The 13957-nt window shown below is 42.8% G+C and overlaps 1 protein-coding gene and 29 non-coding genes across 30 annotated transcripts; all 30 read left to right on the top strand.

Annotated features, from left to right (window-relative positions):
- Window positions 1-18: 18 nt before the first annotated feature.
- On the top strand, window positions 19-91 carry TRNAF-GAA (transfer RNA phenylalanine (anticodon GAA)). The gene has a single exon. It is a non-coding gene; the product is annotated as a tRNA-Phe (tRNA).
- A 529-nt stretch (window positions 92-620) lies between these two features.
- On the top strand, window positions 621-693 carry TRNAF-GAA (transfer RNA phenylalanine (anticodon GAA)). Its single transcript has one exon. It is a non-coding gene; the product is annotated as a tRNA-Phe (tRNA).
- A 228-nt stretch (window positions 694-921) lies between these two features.
- TRNAF-GAA (transfer RNA phenylalanine (anticodon GAA)) lies at window positions 922-994 on the top strand. The gene has a single exon. It is a non-coding gene; the product is annotated as a tRNA-Phe (tRNA).
- A 529-nt stretch (window positions 995-1523) lies between these two features.
- Window positions 1524-1596, top strand: TRNAF-GAA (transfer RNA phenylalanine (anticodon GAA)). The gene has a single exon. It is a non-coding gene; the product is annotated as a tRNA-Phe (tRNA).
- Window positions 1597-1674: 78 nt separating this feature from the next.
- On the top strand, window positions 1675-1747 carry TRNAF-GAA (transfer RNA phenylalanine (anticodon GAA)). Its single transcript has one exon. It is a non-coding gene; the product is annotated as a tRNA-Phe (tRNA).
- Window positions 1748-1825: 78 nt separating this feature from the next.
- On the top strand, window positions 1826-1898 carry TRNAF-GAA (transfer RNA phenylalanine (anticodon GAA)). Its single transcript has one exon. It is a non-coding gene; the product is annotated as a tRNA-Phe (tRNA).
- A 379-nt stretch (window positions 1899-2277) lies between these two features.
- Window positions 2278-2350, top strand: TRNAF-GAA (transfer RNA phenylalanine (anticodon GAA)). Its single transcript has one exon. It is a non-coding gene; the product is annotated as a tRNA-Phe (tRNA).
- A 679-nt stretch (window positions 2351-3029) lies between these two features.
- Window positions 3030-3102, top strand: TRNAF-GAA (transfer RNA phenylalanine (anticodon GAA)). The gene has a single exon. It is a non-coding gene; the product is annotated as a tRNA-Phe (tRNA).
- Window positions 3103-3180: 78 nt separating this feature from the next.
- TRNAF-GAA (transfer RNA phenylalanine (anticodon GAA)) lies at window positions 3181-3253 on the top strand. Its single transcript has one exon. It is a non-coding gene; the product is annotated as a tRNA-Phe (tRNA).
- Window positions 3254-3782: 529 nt separating this feature from the next.
- TRNAF-GAA (transfer RNA phenylalanine (anticodon GAA)) lies at window positions 3783-3855 on the top strand. The gene has a single exon. It is a non-coding gene; the product is annotated as a tRNA-Phe (tRNA).
- Window positions 3856-4384: 529 nt separating this feature from the next.
- On the top strand, window positions 4385-4457 carry TRNAF-GAA (transfer RNA phenylalanine (anticodon GAA)). The gene has a single exon. It is a non-coding gene; the product is annotated as a tRNA-Phe (tRNA).
- Window positions 4458-4685: 228 nt separating this feature from the next.
- Window positions 4686-4758, top strand: TRNAF-GAA (transfer RNA phenylalanine (anticodon GAA)). The gene has a single exon. It is a non-coding gene; the product is annotated as a tRNA-Phe (tRNA).
- Window positions 4759-5287: 529 nt separating this feature from the next.
- TRNAF-GAA (transfer RNA phenylalanine (anticodon GAA)) lies at window positions 5288-5360 on the top strand. Its single transcript has one exon. It is a non-coding gene; the product is annotated as a tRNA-Phe (tRNA).
- Window positions 5361-5438: 78 nt separating this feature from the next.
- On the top strand, window positions 5439-5511 carry TRNAF-GAA (transfer RNA phenylalanine (anticodon GAA)). The gene has a single exon. It is a non-coding gene; the product is annotated as a tRNA-Phe (tRNA).
- A 78-nt stretch (window positions 5512-5589) lies between these two features.
- TRNAL-GAG (transfer RNA leucine (anticodon GAG)) lies at window positions 5590-5662 on the top strand. Its single transcript has one exon. It is a non-coding gene; the product is annotated as a tRNA-Leu (tRNA).
- A 228-nt stretch (window positions 5663-5890) lies between these two features.
- TRNAF-GAA (transfer RNA phenylalanine (anticodon GAA)) lies at window positions 5891-5963 on the top strand. The gene has a single exon. It is a non-coding gene; the product is annotated as a tRNA-Phe (tRNA).
- A 78-nt stretch (window positions 5964-6041) lies between these two features.
- On the top strand, window positions 6042-6114 carry TRNAF-GAA (transfer RNA phenylalanine (anticodon GAA)). The gene has a single exon. It is a non-coding gene; the product is annotated as a tRNA-Phe (tRNA).
- Window positions 6115-6643: 529 nt separating this feature from the next.
- TRNAF-GAA (transfer RNA phenylalanine (anticodon GAA)) lies at window positions 6644-6716 on the top strand. The gene has a single exon. It is a non-coding gene; the product is annotated as a tRNA-Phe (tRNA).
- A 528-nt stretch (window positions 6717-7244) lies between these two features.
- Window positions 7245-7317, top strand: TRNAF-GAA (transfer RNA phenylalanine (anticodon GAA)). The gene has a single exon. It is a non-coding gene; the product is annotated as a tRNA-Phe (tRNA).
- Window positions 7318-7395: 78 nt separating this feature from the next.
- On the top strand, window positions 7396-7468 carry TRNAF-GAA (transfer RNA phenylalanine (anticodon GAA)). Its single transcript has one exon. It is a non-coding gene; the product is annotated as a tRNA-Phe (tRNA).
- A 77-nt stretch (window positions 7469-7545) lies between these two features.
- On the top strand, window positions 7546-7618 carry TRNAF-GAA (transfer RNA phenylalanine (anticodon GAA)). Its single transcript has one exon. It is a non-coding gene; the product is annotated as a tRNA-Phe (tRNA).
- Window positions 7619-7997: 379 nt separating this feature from the next.
- TRNAF-GAA (transfer RNA phenylalanine (anticodon GAA)) lies at window positions 7998-8070 on the top strand. The gene has a single exon. It is a non-coding gene; the product is annotated as a tRNA-Phe (tRNA).
- A 78-nt stretch (window positions 8071-8148) lies between these two features.
- On the top strand, window positions 8149-8221 carry TRNAF-GAA (transfer RNA phenylalanine (anticodon GAA)). The gene has a single exon. It is a non-coding gene; the product is annotated as a tRNA-Phe (tRNA).
- Window positions 8222-8448: 227 nt separating this feature from the next.
- Window positions 8449-8521, top strand: TRNAF-GAA (transfer RNA phenylalanine (anticodon GAA)). Its single transcript has one exon. It is a non-coding gene; the product is annotated as a tRNA-Phe (tRNA).
- Window positions 8522-9051: 530 nt separating this feature from the next.
- On the top strand, window positions 9052-9124 carry TRNAF-GAA (transfer RNA phenylalanine (anticodon GAA)). Its single transcript has one exon. It is a non-coding gene; the product is annotated as a tRNA-Phe (tRNA).
- Window positions 9125-9501: 377 nt separating this feature from the next.
- On the top strand, window positions 9502-9574 carry TRNAF-GAA (transfer RNA phenylalanine (anticodon GAA)). The gene has a single exon. It is a non-coding gene; the product is annotated as a tRNA-Phe (tRNA).
- Window positions 9575-10404: 830 nt separating this feature from the next.
- Window positions 10405-10477, top strand: TRNAF-GAA (transfer RNA phenylalanine (anticodon GAA)). Its single transcript has one exon. It is a non-coding gene; the product is annotated as a tRNA-Phe (tRNA).
- A 530-nt stretch (window positions 10478-11007) lies between these two features.
- Window positions 11008-11080, top strand: TRNAF-GAA (transfer RNA phenylalanine (anticodon GAA)). The gene has a single exon. It is a non-coding gene; the product is annotated as a tRNA-Phe (tRNA).
- A 377-nt stretch (window positions 11081-11457) lies between these two features.
- Window positions 11458-11530, top strand: TRNAF-GAA (transfer RNA phenylalanine (anticodon GAA)). The gene has a single exon. It is a non-coding gene; the product is annotated as a tRNA-Phe (tRNA).
- A 623-nt stretch (window positions 11531-12153) lies between these two features.
- On the top strand, window positions 12154-13128 carry LOC149592292 (uncharacterized). The gene has a single exon (XM_089861747.1). It carries the CDS (start codon window positions 12154-12156, stop codon window positions 13126-13128), a length of 975 nt encoding a protein of 324 aa, XP_089717873.1.
- The last annotated feature ends 829 nt before the right edge of the window (window positions 13129-13957 follow it).

A 13957-nucleotide genomic window follows, 5' to 3' on the forward strand; every position in this document is an offset into this window, starting at 1 on the left:
CTGGTTGCATGAAAAAGAGCCGAAATAGCTCAGTTGGGAGAGCGTTAGACTGAAGTTCTAAAGGTCCCTGGTTCGAGCCCGGGTTTCGGCAACAAGAAAGGGTTTTGGGTCGTATACATTCAAGTAAACTGTTTTCCTATGCAAAGTTTCCCTGGTTGTGTGAAAAAGAGCCGAAATAGCTCAGTTGGGAGAGCGTTAGACTGAAGATCTAAAGGTCGATGGTTCGATCCCGGGTTTCGGCAATAAGAAATCTTTTTGGATCGTGTATCTTAAAGTAAATTATTTCCAAATGAAAGTTTCCCTGGTTGCATGAAAAAGAGCCGAAATAGCTCAGTTTGGAGAGCGTTAGACTGAAGATCTAAAGGTCCCTGGTTCGATCCCGGGTTACGGCAACAAGAAAGGCTTTTGGGTCGTATACATTAAAGTAAACTGTTTTCCTATGCAAAGTTTCCCTGGTTGCGTGAAAAAGAGCCGAAATAGCTCAGTTGGGAGAGCGTTAGACTGAAGACTTAAAGGTCCCTGGTTCGTTCCCGGGTTTCGGCAATATGAAATCTTTTTGGATCGTGTATCTTAAAGTAAATTATTTCCAAATGAAAGTTTCCCTGGTTGCATGAAAAAGAGCCGAAATAGCTCAGTTGGGAGAGCGCTAGACTGAAGATCTAAAGGTCCCTGGTTCGATCCCGGGTTTCGGCAATATGAAATCTTTTTGGATCGTGTATTTTAAAGTAAATTATTTGCTTCAGTAAAGTTTCCCTGTTTGCACGAAAGAGAGCCGAAATAGCTCATTTGGGAGAGCGTTGAACTGAAGATCTAAAGGTCCCTGGTTCGATGCCGGGTTTCGGCAACATGAAATCTTTATGGATCGTGTATTTTAAAGTAAATTATTTCCAAAGGAAAGTTTCGCTGGTTGCATGAAATAGGGCCGAAATAGCTCAGTTGGGAGAGCGTTAGACTGAAGATCTAAAGGTCCCTGGTTCGATCCCGGGTTTCGGCAATATGAAATCTTTTTGGATCGTGTATCTTAAAGTAAATTATTTGCTTCATTAAAGTTTCCCTGTTTGCGTGAAAGAGAGCCGAAATAGCCCAGTTGGGAGAGCGTTAGATTGAAGATCTAAAGGTCCATGGTTCGATCCCGGGTTTCGGCAATATGAAATCTTTTTGGATCGTGTATCTTAAAGTAAATTATTTCCAAATGAAAGTTTCCCTGGTTGCGTGAAAAAGAGCCGAAATAGCTCAGTTTGGAGAGCGTTAGTCTGAAGATCTAAACGTCCCTGGTTCGATCCCGGGTTACGGCAACAAGAAAGACTTTTGGGTCGTATACATTAAAGTAAACTGTTTTCCTATGCAAAGTTTCCCTGGTTGCGTGAAAAAGAGCCGAAATAGCTCAGTTGGGAGAGCGTTAGACTGAAGACTGAAAGGTCCCTGGTTCGTTCCCGGGTTTCGGCAATATGAAATCTTTTTGGATCGTGTATCTTAAAGTAAATTATTTCCAAATGAAAGTTTCCCTGGTTGCATGAAAAAGAGCCGAAATAGCTCAGTTGGGAGAGCGTTAGACTGAAGATCTAAAGGTCCCTGGTTCGATCCCGGGTTTCGGCAATATGAAATCTTTTTGGATCGTGTATCTTAAAGTAAATTACTTGCTTCAGTAAAGTTTCCCTGTTTGGACAAACGAGAGCCGAAATAGCTCAGTTGGGAGAGCGTTAGACTGAACATCTAAAGGTCCCTGGTTCGATCCCGGGTTTCGGCAACAAGAAAGGCTTTTGGGTCGTATACATTAAAGTAAACTGTTTTCCTATGCAAAGTTTCCCTGGTTGTGTGAAAAAGAGCCGAAATAGCTCAGTTGGGAGAGCGTTAGACTGAAGATCTAAGGGTTCCTGGTTCGATCCCGGGTTTCGGCAATATGAAATCTTTTTGGATCGTGTATTTTAAAGTAAATTATTTGCTTCAGTAAAGTTTCCCTGTTTGCACGAAAGAGAGCCGAAATAGCTCATTTGGGAGAGCGTTGAACTGAAGATCTGAAGGTCCCTGGTTCGATGCCGGGTTTCGGCAACAAGAAAGGCTTTTGGGTCGTAAATTTTAAAGTAAACTGTTTTCCTATGCAAAGTTTCCCTGGTTGTGTGAAAAAGAGCCGAAATAGCTCAGTTGGGAGAGCGTTAGACTGAAGATCTAAGGGTTCCTGGTTCGATGCCGGGTTTCGGCAACATGAAATCTTTATGGATCGTGTATTTTAAAGTAAATTATTTCCAAAGGAAAGTTTCCCTGGTTGCATGAAAAAGAGCCGAAATAGCTCAGTTGGGAGAGCGTTAGACTGAAGATCTAAAGGTCCCTGGTTCGATCCCGGGTTTCGGCAATATGAAATCTTTTTGGATCGTGTATCTTAAAGTAAATTATTTGCTTCAGTAAAGTTTCCCTGTTTGCGTGAAAGAGAGCCGAAATAGCTCAGTTGGGAGAGCGTTAGACTGAAGATCTAAAGGTCGATGATTCGATCCCGGGTTTCGGCAATATGAAATCTTTTTGGATCGTGTATCTTAAAGTAAATTATTTCCAAAGGAAAGTTTCCTGGTTGCATGAAAAAGAGCCGAAATAGCTCAGTTGGGAGAGCGTTAGACTGAAGTTCTAAAGGTTTCTAGTTCGATCCCGGGTTTCGGCAATATGAAATCTTTTTGGATCGTGTATCTTAAAGTAAATTATTTGCTTCAGTAAAGTTTCCCTGTTTGGACGAAAGAGAGCCGAAATAGCTCAGTTGGGAGAGCGTTAGACTGAACATATAAAGGTCCCTGGTTCGATCCCGGGTTTCGGCAACAAGAAAGGCTTTTGGGTCGTATACGTTAAAGTAAACTGTTTTCCTATGCAAAGTTTCCCTGGTTGCGTGATAAAGAGCCGAAATAGCTCAGTTGGGAGAGCGTTAGACTGAAGACTTAAAGGTCCCTGGTTCGTTCCCGGGTTTCGGCAATATGAAATCTTTTTGGATCGTGTATCTTAAAGTAAATTATTTCCAAATGAAAGTTTCCCTGGTTGCATGAAAAAGAGCCGAAATAGCTCAGTTGGGAGAGCGTTAGACTGAACATCTAAAGGTCCCTGGTTCGATCCCGGGTTTCGGCAACAAGAAAGGCTTTTGGGTCGTATACATTAAAGTAAACTGTTTTCCTATGCAAAGTTTCCCTGGTTGTGTGAAAAAGAGCCGAAATAGCTCAGTTGGGAGAGCGTTAGACTGAAGATCTAAGGGTTCCTGGTTCGATCCCGGGTTTCGGCAATATGAAATCTTTTTGGATCGTGTATTTTAAAGTAAATTATTTGCTTCAGTAAAGTTTCCCTGTTTGCACGAAAGAGAGCCGAAATAGCTCATTTGGGAGAGCGTTGAACTGAAGATCTGAAGGTCCCTGGTTCGATGCCGGGTTTCGGCAACATGAAATCTTTATGGATCGTGTATTTTAAAGTAAATTATTTCCAAAGGAAAGTTTCCCTGGTTGCATGAAAAAGATCCGAAATAGCTCAGTTGGGAGAGCGTTAGACTGAAGATCTAAAGGTCCATGGTTCGATCCCGGGTTTCGGCAATATGAAATCTTTTTGGATCGTGTATTTTAAAGTAAATTATTTGCTTCAGTAAAGTTTCCCTGTTTGCACGAAAGAGAGCCGAAATAGCTCATTTGGGAGAGCGTTGAACTGAAGATCTGAAGGTCCCTGGTTCGATGCCGGGTTTCGGCAACATGAAATCTTTATGGATCGTGTATTTTAAAGTAAATTATTTCCAAAGGAAAGTTTCCCTGGTTGCATGAAAAAGAGCCGAAATAGCTCAGTTGGGAGAGCGTTAGACTGAAGTTCTAAAGGTCCCTGGTTCGAGCCCGGGTTTCGGCAACAAGAAAGGGTTTTGGGTCGTATACATTCAAGTAAACTGTTTTCCTATGCAAAGTTTCCCTGGTTGGGTGAAAAAGAGCCGAAATAGCTCAGTTGGGAGAGCGTTAGACTGAAGATCTAAAGGTCGATGGTTCGATCCCGGGTTTCGGCAATAAGAAATCTTTTTGGATCGTGTATCTTAAAGTAAATTATTTCCAAATGAAAGTTTCCCTGGTTGCATGAAAAAGAGCCGAAATAGCTCAGTTTGGAGAGCGTTAGACTGAAGATCTAAAGGTCCCTGGTTCGATCCCGGGTTACGGCAACAAGAAAGGCTTTTGGGTCGTATACATTAAAGTAAACTGTTTTCCTATGCAAAGTTTCCCTGGTTGCGTGAAAAAGAGCCGAAATAGCTCAGTTGGGAGAGCGTTAGACTGAAGACTTAAAGGTCCCTGGTTCGTTCCCGGGTTTCGGCAATATGAAATCTTTTTGGATCGTGTATCTTAAAGTAAATTATTTCCAAATGAAAGTTTCCCTGGTTGCATGAAAAAGAGCCGAAATAGCTCAGTTGGGAGAGCGCTAGACTGAAGATCTAAAGGTCCCTGGTTCGATCCCGGGTTTCGGCAATATGAAATCTTTTTGGATCGTGTATTTTAAAGTAAATTATTTGCTTCAGTAAAGTTTCCCTGTTTGCACGAAAGAGAGCCGAAATAGCTCATTTGGGAGAGCGTTGAACTGAAGATCTAAAGGTCCCTGGTTCGATGCCGGGTTTCGGCAACATGAAATCTTTATGGATCGTGTATTTTAAAGTAAATTATTTCCAAAGGAAAGTTTCGCTGGTTGCATGAAATAGGGCCGAAATAGCTCAGTTGGGAGAGCGTTAGACTGAAGATCTAAAGGTCCCTGGTTCGATCCCGGGTTTCGGCAATATGAAATCTTTTTGGATCGTGTATCTTAAAGTAAATTATTTGCTTCATTAAAGTTTCCCTGTTTGCGTGAAAGAGAGCCGAAATAGCCCAGTTGGGAGAGCGTTAGAGTGAAGATCTAAAGGTCCATGGTTCGATCCCGGGTTTCGGCAATATGAAATCTTTTTGGATCGTGTATCTTAAAGTAAATTATTTCCAAATGAAAGTTTCCCTGGTTGCGTGAAAAAGAGCCGAAATAGCTCAGTTTGGAGAGCGTTAGTCTGAAGATCTAAACGTCCCTGGTTCGATCCCGGGTTACGGCAACAAGAAAGACTTTTGGGTCGTATACATTAAAGTAAACTGTTTTCCTATGCAAAGTTTCCCTGGTTGCGTGAAAAAGAGCCGAAATAGCTCAGTTGGGAGAGCGTTAGACTGAAGACTGAAAGGTCCCTGGTTCGTTCCCGGGTTTCGGCAATATGAAATCTTTTTGGATCGTGTATCTTAAAGTAAATTATTTCCAAATGAAAGTTTCCCTGGTTGCATGAAAAAGAGCCGAAATAGCTCAGTTGGGAGAGCGTTAGACTGAAGATCTAAAGGTCCCTGGTTCGATCCCGGGTTTCGGCAATATGAAATCTTTTTGGATCGTGTATCTTAAAGTAAATTACTTGCTTCAGTAAAGTTTCCCTGTTTGGACAAACGAGAGCCGAAATAGCTCAGTTGGGAGAGCGTTAGACTGAACATCTAAAGGTCCCTGGTTCGATCCCGGGTTTCGGCAACAAGAAAGGCTTTTGGGTCGTATACATTAAAGTAAACTGTTTTCCTATGCAAAGTTTCCCTGGTTGTGTGAAAAAGAGCCGAAATAGCTCAGTTGGGAGAGCGTTAGACTGAGGATCTAAAGGTCCCTGGTTCGATCCCGGGTTTCGGCAGTATGAAATCTTTTTGGATCGTGTATTTTAAAGTAAATTATTTGCTTCAGTAAAGTTTCCCTGTTTGCACGAAAGAGAGCCGAAATAGCTCATTTGGGAGAGCGTTGAACTGAAGATCTAAAGGTCCCTGGTTCGATGCCGGGTTTCGGCAACATGAAATCTTTATGGATCGTCTATTTTAAAGTAAATTATTTCTAAAGGAAAGTTTCCCTGGTTGCATGAAATAGAGCCGAAATAGCTCAGTTGGGAGAGCGTTAGACTGAAGATTTAAAGGTCCCTGGTTCGATCCCGGGTTTCGGCAATATGAAATCTTTTTGGATCGTGTATCTTAAAGTAAATTATTTGCTTCAGTAAAGTTTCCCTGTTTGCGTGAAAGAGAGCCGAAATAGCTCAGTTGGGAGAGCATTAGACTGAAGATCTAAAGGTCCATGGTTCGATCCCGGGTTTCGGCAATATGAAATCTTTTTGGATCGTGTATCTTAAAGTAAATTATATCCAAAGGAAAGTTTCCCTGGTTGCATGAAAAAGAGCCGAAATAGCTCATTTGGGAGAGCGTTAGACTGAAGTTCTAAAGGTCCCTGGTTCGAGCCCGGGTTTCGGCAACAAGAAAGGCTTTTGGGTCGTATACGTTCAAGTAAACTGTTTTCCTATGCAAAGTTTCCCTGGTTGCGTGAAAAAGAGCCGAAATAGCTCAGTTGTGAGAGCGTTAGACTGAAGACTTAAAGGTCCCTGGTTCGAGCCCGGGTTTCGGCAACAAGAAAGGCTTTTGGGTCGTATACATTAAAGTAAACTGTTTTCCTATGCAAAGTTTCCCTGGTTGTGTGAAAGAGAGCCGAAATAGCTCAGTTGGGAGAGCGTTAGACTGAAGATCTAAGGGTTCCTGGTTCGATGCCGGGTTTCGGCAACATGAAATCTTTATGGATCGTGTATTTTAAAGTAAATTATTTCCAAAGGAAAGTTTCCCTGGTTGCATGAAAAAGAGCCGAAATAGCTCAGTTGGGAGAGCGTTAGACTGAAGATCTAAAGGTCCCTGGTTCGATCCCGGGTTTCGGCAATATGAAATCTTTTTGGATCGTGTATCTTAAAGTAAATTATTTGCTTCAGTAAAGTTTCCCTGTTTGCGTGAAAGAGAGCCGAAATAGCTCAGTTGGGAGAGCGTTAGACTGAAGATCTAAAGGTCGATGGTTCGATCCCGGGTTTCAGCAATATGAAATCTTTTTTGATCGTGTATCTTAAAGTAAATTATTTTCAAAGGAAAGTTTCCTGGTTGCATGAAAAAGAGCCGAAATAGCTCAGTTGGGAGAGCGTTAGACTGAAGTTCTAAAGGTCCCTAGTTCGATCCCGGATTTCGGCAATATGAAATCTTTTTGGATCGTGTATCTTAAAGTAAATTATTTGCTTCAGTAAAGTTTCCCTGTTTGGACGAAAGAGAGCCGAAATAGCTCATTTGGGAGAGCGTTGAACTGAAGATCTAAAGGTCCCTGGTTCGATGCCAGGTTTCGGCAACATGAAATCTTTATGGATCGTCTATTTTAAAGTAAATTATTTCTAAAGGAAAGTTTCCCTGGTTGCATGAAATAGAGCCGAAATAGCTCAGTTGGGAGAGCGTTAGACTGAAGATCTAAAGGTCCCTGGTTCGATCCCGGGTTTCGGCAATATGAAATCTTTTTGGATCGTGTATCTTAAAGTAAATTATTTGCTTCAGTAAAGTTTCCCTGTTTGCGTGAAAGAGAGCCGAAATAGCTCAGTTGGGAGAGCATTAGACTGAAGATCTAAAGGTCCATGGTTCGATCCCGGGTTTCGGCAATATGAAATCTTTTTGGATCGTGTATCTTAAAGTAAATTATATCCAAAGGAAAGTTTCCCTGGTTGCATGAAAAAGAGCCGAAATAGCTCAGTTGGGAGAGCGTTAGACTGAAGTTCTAAAGGTCCCTGGTTCGAGCCCGGGTTTCGGCAACAAGAAAGGCTTTTGGGTCGTATACGTTCAAGTAAACTGTTTTCCTATGCAAAGTTTCCCTGGTTGCGTGAAAAAGAGCCGAAATAGCTCAGTTGTGAGAGCGTTAGACTGAAGACTTAAAGGTCCCTGGTTCGAGCCCGGGTTTCGGCAACAAGAAAGGCTTTTGGGTCGTATACATTAAAGTAAACTGTTTTCCTATGCAAAGTTTCCCTGGTTGTGTGAAAGAGAGCCGAAATAGCTCAGTTGGGAGAGCGTTAGACTGAAGATCTAAGGGTTCCTGGTTCGATGCCGGGTTTCGGCAACATGAAATCTTTATGGATCGTGTATTTTAAAGTAAATTATTTCCAAAGGAAAGTTTCCCTGGTTGCATGAAAAAGAGCCGAAATAGCTCAGTTGGGAGAGCGTTAGACTGAAGATCTAAAGGTCCCTGGTTCGATCCCGGGTTTCGGCAATATGAAATCTTTTTGGATCGTGTATCTTAAAGTAAATTATTTGCTTCAGTAAAGTTTCCCTGTTTGCGTGAAAGAGAGCCGAAATAGCTCAGTTGGGAGAGCGTTAGACTGAAGATCTAAAGGTCGATGGTTCGATCCCGTTTTTCGGCAATATGAAATCTTTTTGGATCGTGTATCTTAAAGTAAATTATTTCCAAAGGAAAGTTTCCTGGTTGCATGAAAAAGAGCCGAAATAGCTCAGTTGGGAGAGCGTTAGACTGAAGTTCTAAAGGTCCCTAGTTCGATCCCGGATTTCGGCAATATGAAATCTTTTTGGATCGTGTATCTTAAAGTAAATTATTTGCTTCAGTAAAGTTTCCCTGTTTGGACGAAAGAGAGCCGAAATAGCTCAGTTGGGAGAGCGTTAGACTGAACATCTAAAGGTCCCTGGTTCGATCCCGGGTTTCGGCAACAAGAAAGGCTTTTGGGTCGTATACGTTAAAGTAAACTGTTTTCCTATGCAAAGTTTCCCTGGTTGCGTGAAAAAGAGCCGAAATAGCTCAGTTGGGAGAGCGTTAGACTGAAGACTTAAAGGTCCCTGGTTCGTTCCCGGGTTTCGGCAATATGAAATCTTTTTGGATCGTGTATCTTAAAGTAAATTATTTCCAAATGAAAGTTTCCCTGGTTGCATGAAAAAGAGCCGAAATAGCTCAGTTGGGAGAGCATCAGACTGAAGACTTAAAGGTCCCTGGTTCGATCCCGGGTTTCGGCAATATGAAATCTTTTTGGATAGTGTATCTTAAAGTAAATTATTTGCTTCAGTAAAGTTTCCCTGTTTGGACGAATGAGAGCCGAAATAGCTCAGTTGGGAGAACGTTAGACTGAACATCTAAAGGTCCCTGGTTCGATCCCGGGTTTCGGCAACAAGAAAGGCTTTTGGGTCGTATACATTAAAGTAAACTGTTTTCCTATGCAAAGTTTCCCTGGTTGTGTGAAAAAGAGCCGAAATAGCTCAGTTGGGAGAGCGTTAGACTGAAGATCTAAGGGTTCCTGGTTCGATCCCGGGTTTCGGCAATATGAAATATTTTTGGATCGTGTATTTTAAAGTAAATTATTTGCTTCAGTAAAGTTTCCCTGTTTGCACGAAAGAGAGCCGAAATAGCTCATTTGGGAGAGCGTTGAACTGAAGATCAAAAGGTCCCTGGTTCGATGCCGGGTTTCGGCAACATGAAATCTTTATGGATCGTGTATTTTAAAGTAAATTATTTCCAAAGGAAAGTGTCCCTGGTTGCATGAAAAAGATCCGAAATAGCTCAGTTGGGAGAGCGTTAGACTGAAGATCTAAAGGTCCATGGTTCGATCCCGGGTTTCGGCAATATGAAATCTTTTTGGATCGTGTATCTTAAAGTAAATTATTTCCAAAGGAAAGTTTCCTGGTTGCATGAAAAAGAGCCGAAATAGCTCAGTTGGGAGAGCGTTAGACTGAAGTTCTAAAGGTCCCTGGTTCGAGCCCGGGTTTCGGCAACAAGAAAGGCTTTTGGGTCGTATACATTCAAGTAAACTGTTTTCCTATGCAAAGTTTCCCTGGTTGCGTGAAAAAGAGCCGAAATAGCTCAGTTGGGAGAGCGTTAGACTGAAGATCTAAAGGTCGATGGTTCGATCCCGGGTTTCGGCAATATGAAATCTTTTTGGATCGTGTATCTTAAAGTAAATTATTTCCAAATGAAAGTTTCCCTGGTTGCATGAAAAAGAGCCGAAATAGCTCAGTTTGGAGAGCGTTAGACTGAAGATCTAAAAGTCCCTGGTTCGATCCCGGGTTACGGCAACAAGAAAGGCTTTTGGGTCGTATACATTAAAGTAAACTGTTTTCCTATGCAAAGTTTCCCTGGTTGCGTGAAAAAGAGCCGAAATAGCTCAGTTGGGAGAGCGTTAGACTGAAGACTTAAAGGTCCCTGGTTCGTTCCCGGGTTTCGGCAATATGAAATATTTTTGGATCGTGTATCTTAAAGTAAATTATTTGCTTCAGTAAAGTTTCCCTGTTTGCGTGAAAGAGAGCCGAAATAGCTCAGTTGGGAGAGCGTTAGACTGAAGATCTAAAGGTCGATGGTTCGATCCCGGGTTTCGGCAATATGAAATCTTTTTGGATCGTGTATCTTAAAGTAAATTATTTCCAAAGGAAAGTTTCCTGGTTGCATGAAAAAGAGCCGAAATAGCTCAGTTGGGAGAGCGTTAGACTGAAGTTCTAAAGGTCCCTAGTTCGATCCCGGATTTCGGCAATATGAAATCTTTTTGGATCGTGTATCTTAAAGTAAATTATTTCCTTCAGTAAAGTTTCCCTGTTTGGACGAAAGAGAGCCGAAATAGCTCAGTTGGGAGAGCGTTAGACTGAACATCTAAAGGTCCCTGGTTCGATCCCGGGTTTCGGCAACAAGAAAGGCTTTTGGGTCGTATACGTTAAAGTAAACTGTTTTCCTATGCAAAGTTTCCCTGGTTGCGTGAAAAAGAGCCGAAATAGCTCAGTTGGGAGAGCGTTAGACTGAAGACTTAAAGGTCCCTGGTTCGTTCCCGGGTTTCGGCAATATGAAATCTTTTTGGATCGTGTATCTTAAAGTAAATTATTTCCAAATGAAAGTTTCCCTGGTTGCATGAAAAAGAGCCGAAATAGCTCAGTTGGGAGAGCATCAGACTGAAGACTTAAAGGTCCCTGGTTCGATCCCGGGTTTCGGCAATATGAAATCTTTTTGGATAGTGTATCTTAAAGTAAATTATTTGCTTCAGTAAAGTTTCCCTGTTTGGACGAATGAGAGCCGAAATAGCTCAGTTGGGAGAACGTTAGACTGAACATCTAAAGGTCCCTGGTTCGATCCCGGGTTTCGGCAACAAGAAAGGCTTTTGGGTCGTATACATTAAAGTAAACTGTTTTCCTATGCAAAGTTTCCCTGGTTGTGTGAAAAAGAGCCGAAATAGCTCAGTTGGGAGAGCGTTAGACTGAAGATCTAAGGGTTCCTGGTTCGATCCCGGGTTTCGGCAATATGAAATATTTTTGGATCGTGTATTTTAAAGTAAATTATTTGCTTCAGTAAAGTTTCCCTGTTTGCACGAAAGAGAGCCGAAATAGCTCATTTGGGAGAGCGTTGAACTGAAGATCAAAAGGTCCCTGGTTCGATGCCGGGTTTCGGCAACATGAAATCTTTATGGATCGTGTATTTTAAAGTAAATTATTTCCAAAGGAAAGTTTCCCTGGTTGCATGAAAAAGATCCGAAATAGCTCAGTTGGGAGAGCGTTAGACTGAAGATCTAAAGGTCCATGGTTCGATCCCGGGTTTCGGCAATATGAAATCTTTTTGGATCGTGTATCTTAAAGTAAATTATTTCCAAAGGAAAGTTTCCTGGTTGCATGAAAAAGAGCCGAAATAGCTCAGTTGGGAGAGCGTTAGACTGAAGTTCTAAAGGTCCCTGGTTCGAGCCCGGGTTTCGGCAACAAGAAAGGCTTTTGGGTCGTATACATTCAAGTAAACTGTTTTCCTATGCAAAGTTTCCCTGGTTGCGTGAAAAAGAGCCGAAATAGCTCAGTTGGGAGAGCGTTAGACTGAAGATCTAAAGGTCGATGGTTCGATCCCGGGTTTCGGCAATATGAAATCTTTTTGGATCGTGTATCTTAAAGTAAATTATTTCCAAATGAAAGTTTCCCTGGTTGCATGAAAAAGAGCCGAAATAGCTCAGTTTGGAGAGCGTTAGACTGAAGATCTAAAGGTCCCTGGTTCGATCCCGGGTTACGGCAACAAGAAAGGCTTTTGGGTCGTATACATTAAAGTAAACTGTTTTCCTATGCAAAGTTTCCCTGGTTGCGTGAAAAAGAGCCGAAATAGCTCAGTTGGGAGAGCGTTAGAATGAGATCGTTGCTTGCTTTCGCGGAGTGCGGTTGTTTCTTTTCGCTCTCCGTGTTTGTTGCGTTTTACGGTTTCCTTTTTCGGCGGTCCTTTCTCCGCCTTGTTAGTCGGTTTTTTTGCGGCGTACTTTGTTGGCTGTTTTTGATTGTACGGACTTCGGCTTTCGCCCGCGAAGCCTCGGTCTCGAGGGTTTCCTTCGGGGAGTCCTCCATCATGGAGGCGCTTCGACGAAGCGTCTTCGTTGTTTGTATGGTGCAAACCACTGCTGTTGTTGTTGCTGCCGTTAAAAAATCATTTGGTCTTGATGCCATTTCGTCTGTGGTACCTGGTACTGGAGGTTACTTTATTACGTTTTTGTCGGAGGAAGATGCTGAAGAGTGTGTCAAAGCTGGGGTGGAAATCATGGACGTCCTGTGTCCTGCTGAATCAGTCGTCTCGAGATCGGTAATTATTAAAATACATGGTTTGCCTGAATTCGTGTCCGATGATGCCGTGGTTGCGAAATTGGTCTCCCTTGGTTGCGAAATCAAAGGGGAGGTCGTTTGGCGTAAATTTGATGGATTGTATCTTGGTGAGCGTTGCGTACGCGTGGTTTTGCCCAAGGGGGTTTCATCACTTCCGTACGGTTTGAAAATCGCGGATGTTCTCGGGCGCGAATCCTTTTATCGCGTTCGCCATGAGGCGCAAAATCGGGTTTGTAACGGGTGTCTCGCTGAAGGTCACATTTACAAAAGTTGTCCGCGTAATGTTTGTCGTCGGTGTGAGACACACGGTCATCTTGCCCGTGACTGCCCAGAGAAGTTGGGTCAGGTAGCTATCGGTTCTGAACGCGATGTCGTGCTCCAGTCCGAAGTCTCTCCTGTCCGTGATGGGGCAGGCTTGCCCCCTGCTCCAATGTCCGATGGAGTTGCTGATGCGGAGATTCCTAATGTCACCGTTACCATTTCTGGCCATCATGGCCAGAATCTCAGTTCTAGTGAGGATATGCTCGTCGACGGTGACCCCGATGCGGAAGTTAACCCATTTGAGTCAGAGGGGGGCGGCAATCGGGGAACTAAACATTCTCTTGGTTCCACCTCTGACTTGTCGCAGAAACGTCCCCAGTTCCTGAGGAAACCGAATCCGAATCTGGCCAACGCTCGTGGGTTTACTCCGAATAAACCGCCGGACCCTTCACAGACAAAGTAGGTTGCATGGTTGTCAAAATAGCTACTTTAAATGTTCATGGTTTACGAGACGTGGGTAAGATGGCTTTATTAGTCGAATTCATTAAGGACATGGACATTGTTTTTTTACAAGAAACGCATTGGGATGCGTCGCATGTCGCTGCCTTTAAATTGTTATTTTTTGGTCAATTGTTTTTTTCTCATGATCTAGTGAGTGGCTTTCGGGGAGTTGCTATCTTGTTTACTAAAAAATTGTCTATACGGGTCTTGAATGTTACTCAAATAATTTCCGGTCGGGCTTTATTGGTTACTACCGAGTTTTTTGATGTAAGAACGTATTTTTTTAATGTTTACGCCCCCAACGCCGAGGGTGATCGGGTTCAGTTTTTTGGAGATATCAGAAATTCTTTCCCGGACGGTAGAGTCGTGTTTGCGGGGGATCTAAATGATATTTGTAGTCGCCACCTGGATCGTTCGCCCTCGGGGGTGGGGTCCTCTGGTTTTCGGCCTACTAACGTTCAAGTTTTTAAGGATAGCCTAAATTTGATTGACACTTACCGACTTAAACATGCTAATAATTGTGAATTTACGCGCTCGGGTTTTGTATTTGGTAAATTTATTCGTTCTCGCATTGACTACATTTTTGTTCGTAATTTTGACTCCCATAATGTCCGTCATTCCCTTATCCGACCTTGTCCTATTTCCGATCATGCCATGGTCATCACTCACATGGATTTCGAGGGCGTCATTCGCGGTCCGGGGACTTGGTCTTTTAATGACTCCTTACTTGACGAAGCCGTTTTCGCAACGGCCGTACAGCGCGTCATCGCTCGTAGTCGGTCTACGCCGGA

The sequence above is a fragment of the Phalangium opilio genome, unplaced genomic scaffold (genome assembly GCF_054372755.1).
Source record: "Phalangium opilio isolate 3A_F unplaced genomic scaffold, DU_Popi_V2 ptg000500l_1, whole genome shotgun sequence".
Classification (NCBI taxonomy): Eukaryota; Metazoa; Arthropoda; class Arachnida; order Opiliones; family Phalangiidae; genus Phalangium; species Phalangium opilio.